Raw genomic sequence first — 14,664 nt, forward strand, 5'->3', positions numbered from 1 at the left:
GAATTTCATACCTAAATTTGGTGATACTATTTTGGTTCATTTATGGCTACTTACAAGAAGACTCAGAAATAATGTCCATTCTCTAGAGTCTTTTTCTTTGGTTGAGCCTACTGGGACCAGGCTAATGAGACAGCTAAAGCAAATTCATGGTAATATGAATTATGTGAATTTTCACTGAATGGAATTGAAACTTAAAAGGATTTCCATATTTATCCCCTTCATGGTTTTGGAAGCTAATGTCCCGTTCAGAAGTTAAAGAGTTTGAACAGCTCACACAATCCTGTAAAAATTACAACTGGCTGCCCTTTAATAAATAAAGTCATTGTAAAGATTTACATTTACAGAGTGAAAAGTGAATACATAGCATTTTAAATTCAATTTTGGAAGTACTAATAAGTACTGACCCATAACAATATACACTAGCCAACTTTTTAACTGTCCATCATTAGCACCAATAAAGATTCAACAAAATTACTTTTATTCCCACATCTCAAAACAATTCTGCAAATTCTTTGTGAAGTTTAAGTATAGTCACAGACCTTAAATATTCACATTGTTTTCTATGTCATACTGAAAATATGTTCACTAATTTTCTGGATATTCTTTACAAAATCTTATTAAAATTCCTGGTATTATCATCCCTAAGTATACAGTAGCATAACCACACTATGTAGTTTCACATGATAGCTCCTTAGAGGTTTCACATCTAAATTACCAAGAACAAAACCCTTCCCTCCCTCATTCTGTACTCAGCTTAATTCTATATACTAGTCCTTGGATTATGTACCACTGTCAAAGTATAACTGCATCAAAATTATGTTTGTGGATAACAATAATATGCCATACAGAACAACAAAGTTACACATAATGACAAAGATTACTAAAGTTATGCAAGACAAACAAATGTTAGGACATGCTAGCTAGGGAAAGTCCCTAGAAAGAAGCTCCTACTATACTAAATTCAAATAACATTAACAAAATAACAAACAATTATCTTTTAAAAAATTATAAAGCTATTGGCAAATTAGGTAATTGCTAAATAAAAGTAGAGCACAAGATTAAACTCTCATATTTACAACTGCAACATACTTGAATAAAATTACAATTGTGCACATATCAGTGGCTTTTTAAAACAAAAATAAATCATATACATAGAGGAAAAATGAAGACAGCTTTCAGTTCAACAGAAGCTGAATTCAACCCATTTCAAAGATACTCAACAGCTCAAAGATTTACCACAGAATAAATAGAAGACTCACTGATAAACCAGGGCCGTATTACTGCTGTTTAAAACAAATTTTAAACAAATTAATGTCTATTGTTTATTCAAAGTCAGATGACTGTGCCAATATGACCTCAACAGGACTATACTGAGACGTGCAAACAAATGTAAAACCTCCACTAGCTGTCTACCTTTTTTTCTCAGAGGTTCCTGATAAGCTATAAATACAGATACAATGCACAGTGATCTTTTTATTTATTGTTAGAATATAAAAGAACTGAGAGAGTAATAGTTTTAATTTTATTTTTAAAGGAAGACTGAATTTACCTGAAAAAGAAATGTGGCATCACACACAAACAAGCTTGAGGGGAGGAGTATGTTTGAGAATACACTGTCATTCCGAATGCTGAAGGAAACGCGATCCCTATTTACTGTTAAACTATGTAGTGTTGACGTTTTTTCTTTAAGGAAAAAAACTTAATTTTTCACTATGTACTTTTTGTGAATTTAGTTTTCAAATCACAGTAATCTACATAACCATTATTAACAGCTCTGTGTTATAGTACTGCAACAAACCAACAAACATTTAACTGCACTTCACATCAAGAGTATGTAAACTTAATTTTTTCCTCTTCAAGCCTTTAGAAAACTAGGGGCTATTTCAGCAGCCAATCTGGTCAGAACCTCTGAAGGCAGGTCAGTGCCTCACAGTGTAAGTGACCATCTGTGGCACTGCATACCCATCAGGTACTGAAGCGTCCCCCTTCAGAGGCTTCCAGTAAGGCCTAGAGTTTAAGGTTAACATGAAAAGTGCCACCTTTGTTTTAGATTAGTGATGGACTCTGACAAGATAAAATAAAGTTATTCTGTATATTGTTATACTTACAAGCAGCTCCAATCCTGAGTATTTATGGTAATATCTAAACATACAAAAATGTATGTACATTTTTCTCCACTTTCCTGTAAACTGTTTTCAGTATACTGTTTTATCCCTTTAACATTGAAACATGCAAATCATACATACAAGTATAAATACACAAAAGAAAACAATTTACACTCATTCAAAAGTCAAGCAACAACAAAAATAATATAGCTACAGTATTCAAATTATAAATAACAAATGCTTGAGGCATCTTATATTCCTAGAAGCAGCCAGCCATTCATCCTAATGTTCTCAGCTGCAATTGTAGAAATACTGAGTTTTGCACCTTCCATGCTTTTACAGTATTTATAACACTATCATATGTGGAGATAAAGACTTGTTTACTATAATCTCTTCTTTTCAGAATGAAGAATAAAGCAGCACTTACAAATATTGAAACAGTGGCAGCAACGGCAGGTGTTACCACTGCTAGATCAGGAGGATTCCATTCTAACAATCTTTAAATTAAAAAAGGAAAGGAAAATTGACCTAAACAAACAATTACATGTTCATTCCTTGGGCACTTAACAGCGAGTCCAGCATGTCGTATGTGTCTTTGTAGTCCATATGCTGGCTGTTTGTACTGTACTCGTGATGGACATCAGGACCGTTGGTCTCCACTGGCTTCTTGTCCAGTTTCACGAGGGTGCTGAGATGTCCGTAGCCCACCTGGTATGTGACAGGGGGAGGAGGGGGTAAGGGATGGTTAAAAACAGAGTTGTGAGAGGATATATACTGCTTAACAGAGGAGGAAGAACTAGATGAACTACCTGAACTTTTGGAACTTTTGCTCATTTTGGCGTGATGGTTGTGAGATGCATCATTGACATGCAGCTTCTTCCTTGAAGAGCTGGAACTAGAGGAAATGCCATCACTGCTCAGGCCAACAGGACTCCTCAGAACAGTGGGTGGTATTCCATCAGCACTGTGTTTACTGCCACCACTGCTGCTGCCACTGTGTGAGTGGGAATGCTTGTGACTGCTGGGGTGGTGGCGGTTGGAGGGATGTTCCTTGTGCTTATCTTTATGGTCTCTGCTAATATGTGGGCTGGAATGCTTGCTCTTCCCACTGCCTTCATCAGAAGAGCTGTGCCTTTCTGAAGAAACTTTTATCTTCATTTTCAGTTCTTCTTTACTGGCACTTTTATCAGTGGGTGGTAATGGGATCCGTAATTTCAGCGATCCACTTTTTTCCTTCTTATCTGCCATATATTTTTCAGGTTTTTCTGCATTTGTGATGGGAATTTTCATTTTGATGGGAGAAGTTACAGAGCTGCTGCTGGTTGCCTGCGACTGAACGTGTTTGTGTTGCTGTTCTGCCTGAGCAGCTATATAATGATCCCTGACATCCAGATCAAGGGTTTCTAGCTTACGTTTTTCTCTGTATTTATCTAAAGACATCTTCTGAGGAATAACTCCTGGAGTAGCAGATATTGGTCCATGGTGCTTACTGCTCCCTGCTTTATGAGTATATTCTTGCTTAATAGAAGAATGATCAGAAATTTTGTCAGGTCTGTGATGCAATCCTGAATGCAGGGAGAGAGAAGGTCCCTGCTGGAAGTTGATGTTGTACTGGCTACCAGACAGAGATGTCTCCTGTTTCTGTGAATATATCTGCTCGGTCCTTGCTGATTCTTGATGTTGAGGCCATTCTTGGTGTGACGACAAACTGTATGAGGTACCTGGCATTCCTGTTGCTAGTACTGACAAATTATCAGACGTATGGCTGTCTTGAACAGAAATATTTCCTGAATTCAGAGGTACTGGTGCAGGGAATGCTGATGTAGATGGTTTCTGAAAACTTGGGTTTGCAGGCACACCAGCAACACTATCCACTAAAATGGAATTTTGGACCAAAGATGAACCAAGAAGCGGTGTTTCCGATACTTGTCTATCTACTTTTGGTTTCTTAGCCGCCTGATCAGCCTATTTAAATAAAACACAAAAGAAGCAATGACAACAAAGGAATTTAGTACACAATTCTTTGGTTATAAAAATTCTGTATTTATAAGCATAAAACAAGACTATAAAATGTTGAAAGCACTAATTTTGGAATTCGATACACAACCTAGCCACCATTTGAGAAAGCAACTTAACTTGTCTAGACTTTAACTTCCCCATTTGTAAAATGAGAATATTTCCATCATTGTGAGGTTTATAAAAAATTTATAAAATACTCGGCAAAGTCCATTGGACATAGTAGTTGAATACAATATATGTGTATATAGCTTCTGATACATTATAATTATTCAGGAATACTGGAAATAAGAATATTTAACCCCCAACATCAAACTGGTTAGCTTTGTAATTGTTAAATGACAAATTGATAATCTTTTAAACCCTGCCAATTCTCTTACCCTCCAGTTTCGAATCTTCTTCAACCTACTAGGCGTTTTCTCCAGTATCTGTAGAAATTCATGTGTTAACTCTAAAAATAAAATTTAAATTTATAACTTAGAAGGTGCCTTTATGAATTAAATTTCTCTCAAGTGAGCAATATTAAAAAAGTTCTCAAGAGTTCATCTACTTCAATATCACCCTCCTATTCAACCTTCAGCATTTACAGTAGACATAGCTCTGAACTAGTATTTTTAAAGAAAATCACTCTCATACCCAAATTTTATATGCTTGCTCACAATCTCTGGAAAGTTTAGTAGCATTAAAAAAATATTCCCCCAAAATAAAAACCTCCACTAAGCAAAAACAATAATAATATTTGTTGCAGGCAAGATCCATCAATAGATTTAAAATTAGTGGGCAAAAGTTTGAGGAAAAAGAAGGATATTTGTATAATCCCAACATATCTTCTTCAAGATATTAATTGCAAAGAGAAAAACAGTAACTTTACAATGGAGAAACACAGTAAATACCATCTTAACCAAGTGATGATGGCTATCATTACTAGCAATAAGAGGTATCAACATGATGTACCCCCATAAGATCTAATCTAATAATAGACAAACATGGTAATTGACCGTACCTTTGCTACGCTTCCCATAGGCGAATCAGGGCGATATGCAAATTAACTGCTAACTAAGGTGGCGGTTAACCGCCAACAAAGATGGCGGCTAATTTGCATACTGCAGGCAGGGTAGGACAGCGCAAGCCGACATCCAGGCCCCCGTGTGTGACTGGGGGCGGGCGGGGGCTGAGGCGAAGGCAAGCGGTGCCGATCGCCTCGCCGGAGCCCTTGCCCGCCCACCGGAGACAGGGGGCCCACTCCCGTGTGCGACCCAGGGGCGGGCGGGGGATCGGCGGCATCGCTTACCTTAGCATGAGCCCCGCCCACCAGCACATGGCCAGGAAAGTGGGATGCGACCCTGGAGCGCTGTAGCTACCTGGGCTCTCCCCGCTGTCCGCGTTTCATGAATCGCAAGTTTCCGCGGAGGCGGCGGCTGCAGGATGCAGAGCGGGAAACAGGGGAGCGGGCAGAGCGCGGCTCGGGCTTGACGGAGGAGATATCCCCAGCGGGCAGCCTGCCGCCGGGGAGATCTCTGCGCCGGTGCCCTCTGTCAAGCCCGAGCCTCACTCGGCCTGCTCCTGTCTCCCGCTCTGCATCCTGCAGCTGCTGCCTCCGTGGAAACTTGCGATTCATGAAGCACGGGCGGTGTGGTGGAGGAGGCACCTAAGAAGTCCCCAGCCACCGGCGCCGGGAGCTGGGAACTTTGTGCCGGGCGCTCCCAGCGGGGCTGTGGCAGAGGGGAGCTGGGACTCTGGCCACCGCCGTCGCCGCCCCCCAGCTGGCTCCAGGCGCTTGGTGCACTGGCTACTGCTGCTGCTTTGGCTGCTGGAAGCTCCGCTGCTGCTTGGGGTTCAGGCGAAGGAGGCTGGCCAGGGGCCTGGGCCAGGTCAGCAGCCCCTGCCGCCGCCGCCTCAGCAGCAACAGAGCGGGCAGCAATACAATGGTGAACGGGTCCTGAGCCCCATTCACCCGCCGGGGACACGGGGCCCTCTCTGAGAGAGAGAGAGAGAGAGAGAGAGAGAGAGAGAGAGAGAGAGAGAGAGAGAGAGAGAGAAGCGGAATTTGGCACCCCACAGCCCTCCCTGATCGACCACTGCAATTCCAAGCCAGCGAGGCCTGCCTTCAGGCCGCAGCTCCAGGTCCCTCATCCCCACCCAAGCCCGAGAGCAAGTGCTGGGCAGGGGCACCCAGGGGTTCGGGAATGCAGCGCGAAGGGCAGGCATGAGGTGGGGGGGAGGGCTGTGTTTACACCGCCAAGTTTCCCTCTTCTGCCCTGGCCCGCATCCCTCCTCCTTCCCCTCGAGGCCCAGCTCCTGCCTACATGCTTGCTGGGCAGGCCCAAGTGCACCGGGGAGTGAGCCATGGCAATCAGGATGGCCACTTCCTGGGATGGGATGGACAGACCATGGGGATTCATGAGGGCGATGAGGCCTGTGGGGCATGCGCCACCCTCCGGCAGTGGGGGTGGCTGGCCAAGCTGAGTCTGGCTTCAGTGGTGCCAGTGGGAGCCCGAGGCCACCCCAACCCCCACAGGTCCTGGGCAGACGGTGGCTCAGTGGAGAGTGGTGTCTCCATGCATGGTGCCCAGGGGCGGCTGTGAGCTGCTGCAACCCTGCCCCACGCTTCAGGGAGGGGGAGAAGGCTCGCAGCCACCAGCAGCCTAGGCTGCACTGCCTGGCCTGTGCCTCAGCCTGCCAGGCTGGCAGGGTCCAGAGCAGGTGAGCTGTTCCCTTCCTCCAGTGGGAGAATAGGGAGGAGAGCGCTGGGTGCAGGGAGGGGACCTCAGCTGGGATCCTCCTGGTGTGGGGAAGGGGCCCAGCCTGGGCCCGGTGGGGAGCTTAGGAAGTCTGGCTAAGCAGGCGCTGGTTCATACCAACTCTTACTCTGCCATCTTCCTCCAGCTCTTCAAGCTAGCCCCCCTGCCCCACCTGTCCGGGGCAACGGGCTCTGGGTGACCTCCCTGAGCTCAGACTGAGGACCCAGAGACCTCAAGGAAGAGTGCCCTGCCGGGCCCGGGCAGGGGCCGGTGCAGAACTACCAGGGCAGAGTTGCTTCGGTGTCTTGGTGAAGTTTGCAACTGACCCAAGGAGGAAACCTGAGAGGGGAAAGGCTGGGAGGCATGAATTGCCAGCACTTTAGCCACTTGAAAACAGTGCCACTTGGAATGTGAGGCGATTGTACGTTCAGCTGAGAAGTGAGGGGGCTGAACTCCACCATCGCTGGGCTCCTGTCAGTTCAAGGCCCAAGCGTCCACCATGACAAGGAAAGAACAGAACGAGGGGCCTGGAGGAAGGGAGGACAATTGAAGAAAACCGTGTCTAGACTTTCCCCAGCCCTCTCCTTCTTTCTGCTGCCTACAAGAGCCCCAGGCCCAGCCACAGTTCTGTCTCCACCTTTTAGTACCCTATTCTCCAACCACAGAGGAAAGAAATAAGGAAGGAGTCTGTGCTGCCTTCAGAAAGTATCTATATACCTGATCGGCCAGTTGCCTTCCACAGAGGGAGGCCAGACTGTGGCTTAGGCTCACTCCCCACAGGGACATCAGTAGAACATCCTGTGAGGGCTCCCAGACTGTTAGAGGGGGCAGGCTTGGCTGAGGGATGCCCCCCGAGTGCACAAATTTTTGTGCACTGGGCCTCTATACTAATAAAAGGGTAATATGCTAATTAGACTGGACGTCTTCCAGATGACCATCCAGATGTCCTTCCTGACAAAGCCGGGCCCAGGTGAAGCCACCTGCCCATGGTTCCGGGCGCTGGTGCCTGCGGTTGCGGCCCAGGAAAGGGAGAAAAGCCGTCCGCCCCGTGGTCCCGGGAGCCGGTGCCTACGGCCTGGGAGAGGGAGAAAAGCTGCCTGCACCATGACTGTGGATGGCCTGGGCAAAGCTGGCCCAGGTCCCGGGTGCCTGTGGCTGGCCAGAGGGAGGGAAGCCTGGGTCCCGGGTGTGGGGCCGAGGCAGAGGCAGAGGCAGTTAGGGGCGATCAGGCAGGCAGAGGTGGTTAGGGGCGATCAGGCAGGTAGGCAGAGGGGGTAGGGGCAATCAGGCAGGCAAATGGTTAGGAGCCAGTGGTCCCAAATTGTGAGAGGCAGTCAGTCATCCCCTGAGGGGTCCTGGATTGGAGAGGGTGTAGGCTGGGCTGAGGGACCCCCATCCCTGGTGCATGAATTTCGTGCACCGGGCCTCTGGAGCATTGATAAAATGCATTTTGTGTTTCTAGATGTCCTCAGTTGCAACAGGCATAAATCCTATTTTCCATTAGCTTCAAACTTTGTGAAGGAAGTTGGGGAAAGCCCACAAAAAGAATAAGCTAAAACCCAACATACTAGTTTAGGCACATCTATTAAGTAAGAATGTTATCTATTTCTTTTCTGAAATTTATAATACATAGCTAAAATGTCTTAATCTCCAAGAATCTCCTACCTCTGGCCAACTTCTCTTACGTCTTAACCAGAGAAATTTTTTATCAGGAGACCCTCAAATCCAGGTTCAATTTAGAGAACTTGTACCCCCAATTTTCCCTTGTCAACTCACATTTAATGATGTAAGACAACTATGGCACATTTCATCAGTGGAACTACAGAGCAAGAACTGTTACCCAGAAAATACCATTAGTTCATTGCTTCACATCTTCTGCAATACCTGACTTTGAGTCTGTACATTTTAAACTCAACAAAACTAATCTTTGAGTTTGAAAAAGCCTTTTGAGGCTTGAGATATTCAGTGGTGGTTAATATATGTACACTTTATTTTTTTTAGGCTAATGAATCCTTATTTTCATCCTGTGTTCATTTGATCATGTAATTATTCTTTAAAATCTATTACCAAATTGTTAAAAAAGAATTATAGTTATGTTTTTAAAGTCTATTTTTTGAAATACAAACTAAAATATTAATACATGAAATAATGATATCTGGGATTAGCATTTAAAATTATAGGGGAGCCCTGGCCGCTGTGGCTCAGTTGGTTGGAGCATTGTGCTGTACACCGAAAGATCGTTGGTTCGATTCTCGGTCAGGGCACATACCTAGGTTTCGGGTTCAATCTCCGGTGGAAGTGTATACGAAAGGTAACCAATCGACATTTCTCTCTCCCTCTCCCTTTCCCTCTCTCTAAAATCAATAAAGGCATGTCCTTGGATGAGGATTAAAAATTAAAAACTGCAGGGGAGGAAGGAAGCTGAATTGGGAAGAATTGGTAACTATTCAGTTTGGCATGAGTATATGGAATTCACTGGTTTTCAAACCTATACAGAATTAGATAGAATTTTTCCATAATAAAAAGAAATATTTTTTATTTAAAAATGATTATTTTCTCTACTTACCATCTAATAATTCTAAAGTAACTGTAGGATCCACATATTCCCACCAATGTTTTCCATCAGTTGACACAGGAATCTCCCAATTGGACCATTTGCAAGCCAAATGAATGCATACACATGCTATCACTGTTGGTTTGTACTGAAGACAGAAGGTGGTAAGATGTAGACTGTTGTGGCGCATGTTTGAAAACGAAGAGTCATAGAAATTCAAATATGTAAAACAAAGAAAAAACATTTACCAGTAAGATTAGAACAGAAACAGAATTATAAAGGTTTTCTTCTGTAAGCCTAGAGTACAAAACCTTACTTTATTATGTTAAAAACTAACACTAATACTTACAAACTTCCAGCACTAAAAAAACCCTATACATTATGAACATTCCCCATACTCTTAAGCCCGAGTATTATATTAATATTTTATTAATACTAATATATTAATATTTCTGAATTTTGCTTTTACATCTAAATTCAAAGTATTTTTATTTCTTTATAAGTGGAGGTGAAGACATACCTAATACACTTCTATTTCCAATAACCACTATATACTAGTACAACATTTTAAACTTTTTTTGGTGGCATTTTTGTTTCTTTTGTAATACCATGGCAAAAAAGTAATGAAAAAGCTGAGGATTCCTGGTAAAAGTGACACATTTCAACAATGCATTATAATCAGAGATTCTACCATTTGATGTGGCTTAAACATAATTCTCAAGTAAGTTAAAGAGAATTTAACACTTATCTATGTAAATCTGTCTCCTTTTTAATAGAGCCACAGAGAAAACTTACCTTTTGCGTAACAGCTTCAAAGCCCAATGTTGCCATGAACTACAAAAATATTTTCTCCTTCCACTATGCTGGGCATGTAACATGTTACAAGTAGGCTTTTCTAACCAAAGTTTTAAATTTAAGTTTTTTGGGTTTTTTTTGCTTTTGTTGTTCAGAATTCCTCAGAATAGAGATTAAAGCCCAACAACATATATCTGAGGAAATACATAGATTATTTGCCAATCCAAAATTTTAAATAAAACTTAACAGTGTCACAAAAAAATTAAGGGCCACACAAAGCTGGTTTGGTCCCCTCCTCCCCAGAAACCCATTAAAAAAACAAATTTAAATAATTAATATAATCAATACAGAACAGAATTTTATATTATATATTAAAGGCTTTTAAAAACTATTCTTCCACTTCAGTTTCAGAATTAATGAAAATGTTTATTGATCAATCACAACTCACACCATTTTTTATTTATATAAACTGAAAAGGAAGTAAGGTTTTTTAAAAGTAAAAGTTGTACTTATGCACATCCAGGCACTGATAAGAGTCGACTACTTCTAATTTACTACTAATGGGTATTATATAACCAAGCTATAGAAATTTTACTTATTAAAAAACTTTAATGATTACAGTTAAGATTGGATCAATGTGAAATTTTAAAAATTGTCATTTAACTATAATTATAAACTAGAAATAGCTTTATACTTACCAAGTTGCTCGAATTTCTACGTTAAGTTTAGCTCTGTGTAATCTTTAGCTGCTATTCAGGCTACCAATTTTAGACTTATGCACTCACAAATCGAGAATATGTCATCAGAAAGCACCACTACACTTCACATTGTGCATTTAACCCCTCTGTGCCCAAAGTCCCTTGTACAATACACCGCAAAGCAGACAGGAAGGTACCACCACAGTAGATGGTCCAGTCTCCTGTTGCAACAAGGGTAAGAGACACATTGAGGGGGCCCTGCATTAAAGGAAGCTATAGTGTGCTACAACAGTGCAACAAAGAGGGTCAGGATAACAACCTGTTGGTAGCCATGAAATAGGATGTCTGTGCCAAATCCTTGCTTGCTGTAAGGAAAAAAAAGAAAAACGAAGACAATACTATCAGCTTTAACATGCTACCATTAAAAAGTTCTCAACATAACAAAAACTTCAAAGATGTGTACACAAAAAGTAAATTTTACTTACTACTTACAAATATCACAAGAGCGCCATCATTTTCTATACTACTGAAAATCTTCAACAACATTCACTCAAATGTTTCTTGCTATCCCCCAAAGATCTGAGAAACAAGCCGATTTGCTTTTAGCTAGCCAGTTACAAGGGCTAAACTTGTTACTAAGTTAAGCATCTAGTCAGCTAAAAGTTGCAATAAAGCATTCTCCTGGATTTAAAAAAAAAAGAAGAGGAAGAAGAAGAAAAGATTTTGAAGTCTAATACAAAATACAAAGAGTTGCCTGCCAGACTTAATCCTCAGTCATATTTAAATTGGCTTAGCACTTCCATCAAAATAAAAGAAAACAAACCCCCACCCTCCAAAGTCAGAGAGCACAACTGCTCAGTTTTTCATCATGCTACTAAGCATCAACAGAGAATAAACAACCTAAAACATGATAAGGACAAATATAGGAAACTCCACTATATTGTTTTTTTTAAAAAATTATAGAATCCAATTAATAGAATTTTAGATTATGATATGAGTATTGTAGAGGGAATCATGATGCTTCAACACTGTCACCCCCTCAAAGAATGGAAATTAAGACACTGAAATGGAAAACTGGCCCTCCCCTTCTGCTTCTTATTCTTCCCAATAGGGATGCCTCTGCTATATATAGTTCACCCTTTTCTCCCAATTACATTCAGGAAACTGACATAAACTTTCCCCTTTGTTTCAACTAGGATTAGTTCCCTTCAACTCACCCCTCTTTAAAAGGCCTCAAAATCCTTGCCCCCTGGTGGTTTTATCTGCAGCACCTGTAATCCCTGCTGCCCCATGTGAATCTTATAAAGGGACCTGGGCTTAGCAGAGCTGTGCTAAGAGTGTCAAAGCATCAGATGTCCTGGAGACAGTGTGACTTAAGTATTGCTTTCTTTCCTTATGGGAAAGGAAGGATAAATCAGAAAAGTGAAAGTCCCTGTAAAATGACATTAGCCAATTCTGCAGCAAAGGAGCATAATACCAATTTTCTCTTGTGGGGAAAGGAGAGAGGTAAAGGACTTGAAAGAAGCCAAACCATTTACTCCCTTCACAAAAGACGCAAAATATGTAGATAAGAAATTTTAAATTGCCATAGCAGTTTTCACCTCAGAATATGTCTAAATTCAATAACCTCACTGTGCATCAGAGGAAAAATGTAGGGAAAATGGTCTTTTGTTAGCTTGAAATTGTAATAGAACAAAGAAAAAAAGAGACCAAACATGAAAGAAAATTTATTAAATGGAGATACAAACCCTGTTATTCAAAATGTTAGTCAGACAAGAGGAGTTTAAACATATATAAAATCTGTACTAAAATTTAAGAGTCAGTCACATTTTAAACATTAACAACAACAAAATTCATATTTTAATATTTTGCTTTGGATGATATATAAAATTTAGTTTTTGTAAATGTTTTAAAATTTACTATTCAACTTTGCGAATCAATGTTATGTCTTTGGCTTTTTTAGATATAGGAGAAAGTACAAAAAAAGTAATAAACTTCGAAAAACGATTTTTAAAAAGCTGACTAAAACTTCACAATACTAAGCTGAAAATCCAGTTTCAATTCCTACTAAAGTATTATTTTAATCTATATTAATACCTTCCTTCAATATCATTCTTCATCAGACTCAATTTAAAACAAATTATATGGCTTTCCATTAGTCTGACAAAACAGTTTACCCTTTCAAGTTTCTAGGAAAATAGAACTACTCAGATTTTTTTTCTTAATTCAACATCTACACTAGTTATCTATACAAATCTATACTATACTGTAATACTGGGGATGAGAATGTGCTATAAAATATATTCAATCACAAAGAATAGGAACTATAATTAAGTATGTTCAAGTTTACAAATGATAATATGTGCTAATGGCATTTTTAGAGGTCCAGTTCTTGTGGTGTCAGATAACAGAGCCTTTGTTTAAAAAAAAAAAATGTAGTCATAACATATAAAATCCTACCTAGGTAAAAAATGAATTCAATTTAGAATGAATAAAATGTGAGGATAATTAGGTAAACACTAAAAAACAAAACAAGGCCTTCAAAAGTCTTACCCATTTTGTTTAGAATAATCCTAAAGAAGTCTGGTGGTAAAAGAATGAAACTGCAAAATTTAATTTTCAAAAAGGAAGTAATAGAAAAAGGCACACTAAAGATTCTAAGGGGTTGCTATTAGTAAGTAACATTTCTAATGGGAAGCAGTAGCAGCAGCAGCAGCAGTATAACAACATGCAACCGTGGAAAACTATTTCTAGGCAAATAACAGATACACCAGGTTCATTAACAAGAGCAGAAAAACGTGTTTCACATGCTTTATAAGCAGTAAAGCAAAAGGTACAAAAGCTTCCTTATTCCTGTTTATAAAAGGTGTAATAGCCACATTACACACTACATATCATGCTATATAATTATTTCCTTATTATACACAAAAAGGAAACCATTTTTAGTAATACTAAAGAGCTGTGAAAAATGTATTAAACCAATTCTGTTCAAATGAAGATGGGCAAGACATATGCAAACATGACAAATCTAAGAAACACAATTTTTTTATAGAAAAAAATCTGAGGTTGATCTCCAAATTCTTATACTGTAGTCTCTTCAAGAAGTCAATGAAAGTTTCTGACATAATTAAAAATTAATACTACTCTCTGTACACATGTGTTAATGGCCTTCATCTTAAATAGTAACTGAAATATAGGACAGGCATAGCCCAAAGGGGAGGTAGAGAGCCCGAATATTTAAAGCCCTCCAAATTTTTAGTGAAATAAAACTCTCACTGAAGTGTATATAAATAGAAGTAGATGAGTAGGAAGATACATAACACTACAAAGTAATGCTTCAAAATGACATTTTCCTTATTAAAATTCAAGAAAAGGCTGTAAGAACAAAATAGCATTTAAATCAATTATAGACAACAAAAATCATAAATATTGTATTTAATTAAAAAGTTTCAAAGATCACTTACCTCTTACTAACTGGGTACATTTCACCACATCTGTGTGTGGGTGCTCAATGGTGATCTCAAAACCTGAAATGAAAAGCACTTTTTTCCCCAATCACTTACCACTACAATACTTGCCTGAGAAATGCCATTCACCACACAACCATAAATGTGTAATATATTTTTCACTATTAAAAAAACCCAAAGACAATGTTTCCTATCACTGACATGATCACTAAATGCCTCTGATAGGAAATCATTTCTTCTCAAAAACAATGTTCCAATTATGAAAATTTATTATCAGCTATTTGTAGA

At 40.2% G+C, this 14,664-nt stretch overlaps 1 protein-coding gene across 15 annotated transcripts in view; it reads right to left on the reverse strand.

The window, feature by feature from the left end:
* Positions 1-283: 283 nt before the first annotated feature.
* Positions 284-14,664, reverse strand: part of CCNT2 (cyclin T2) — a 45,894-nt gene continuing 31,513 nt past the window's right edge. For 8 of the 15 annotated variants that reach the window (XM_036318883.1, XM_036318886.1, XM_036318889.1 and 5 more), the window contains 5 exons: positions 14,374-14,451; positions 11,229-11,274; positions 9,429-9,592; positions 4,502-4,572; positions 284-4,070 (listed from right to left, as the gene is read on the reverse strand). In XM_036318883.1, coding sequence (XP_036174776.1) covers positions 2,646-4,070; positions 4,502-4,572; positions 9,429-9,592; positions 11,229-11,274; positions 14,374-14,451 — 1,784 coding nt within the window. In that variant the 3' untranslated portion in view covers positions 284-2,645. Of the gene's footprint in view, positions 4,071-4,501; positions 4,573-9,428; positions 9,593-10,909; positions 11,275-11,394; positions 11,591-14,373; positions 14,452-14,664 lie in introns of those variants that run through there. The other 7 variants (XM_036318888.1, XM_036318887.1, XM_036318896.1 and 4 more) reach the window with 7 other exon arrangements.

Source organism: Myotis myotis, unplaced genomic scaffold (genome assembly GCF_014108235.1).
Source record: "Myotis myotis isolate mMyoMyo1 unplaced genomic scaffold, mMyoMyo1.p scaffold_m19_p_8, whole genome shotgun sequence".
NCBI lineage: Eukaryota > Metazoa > Chordata > Mammalia > Chiroptera > Vespertilionidae > Myotis > Myotis myotis.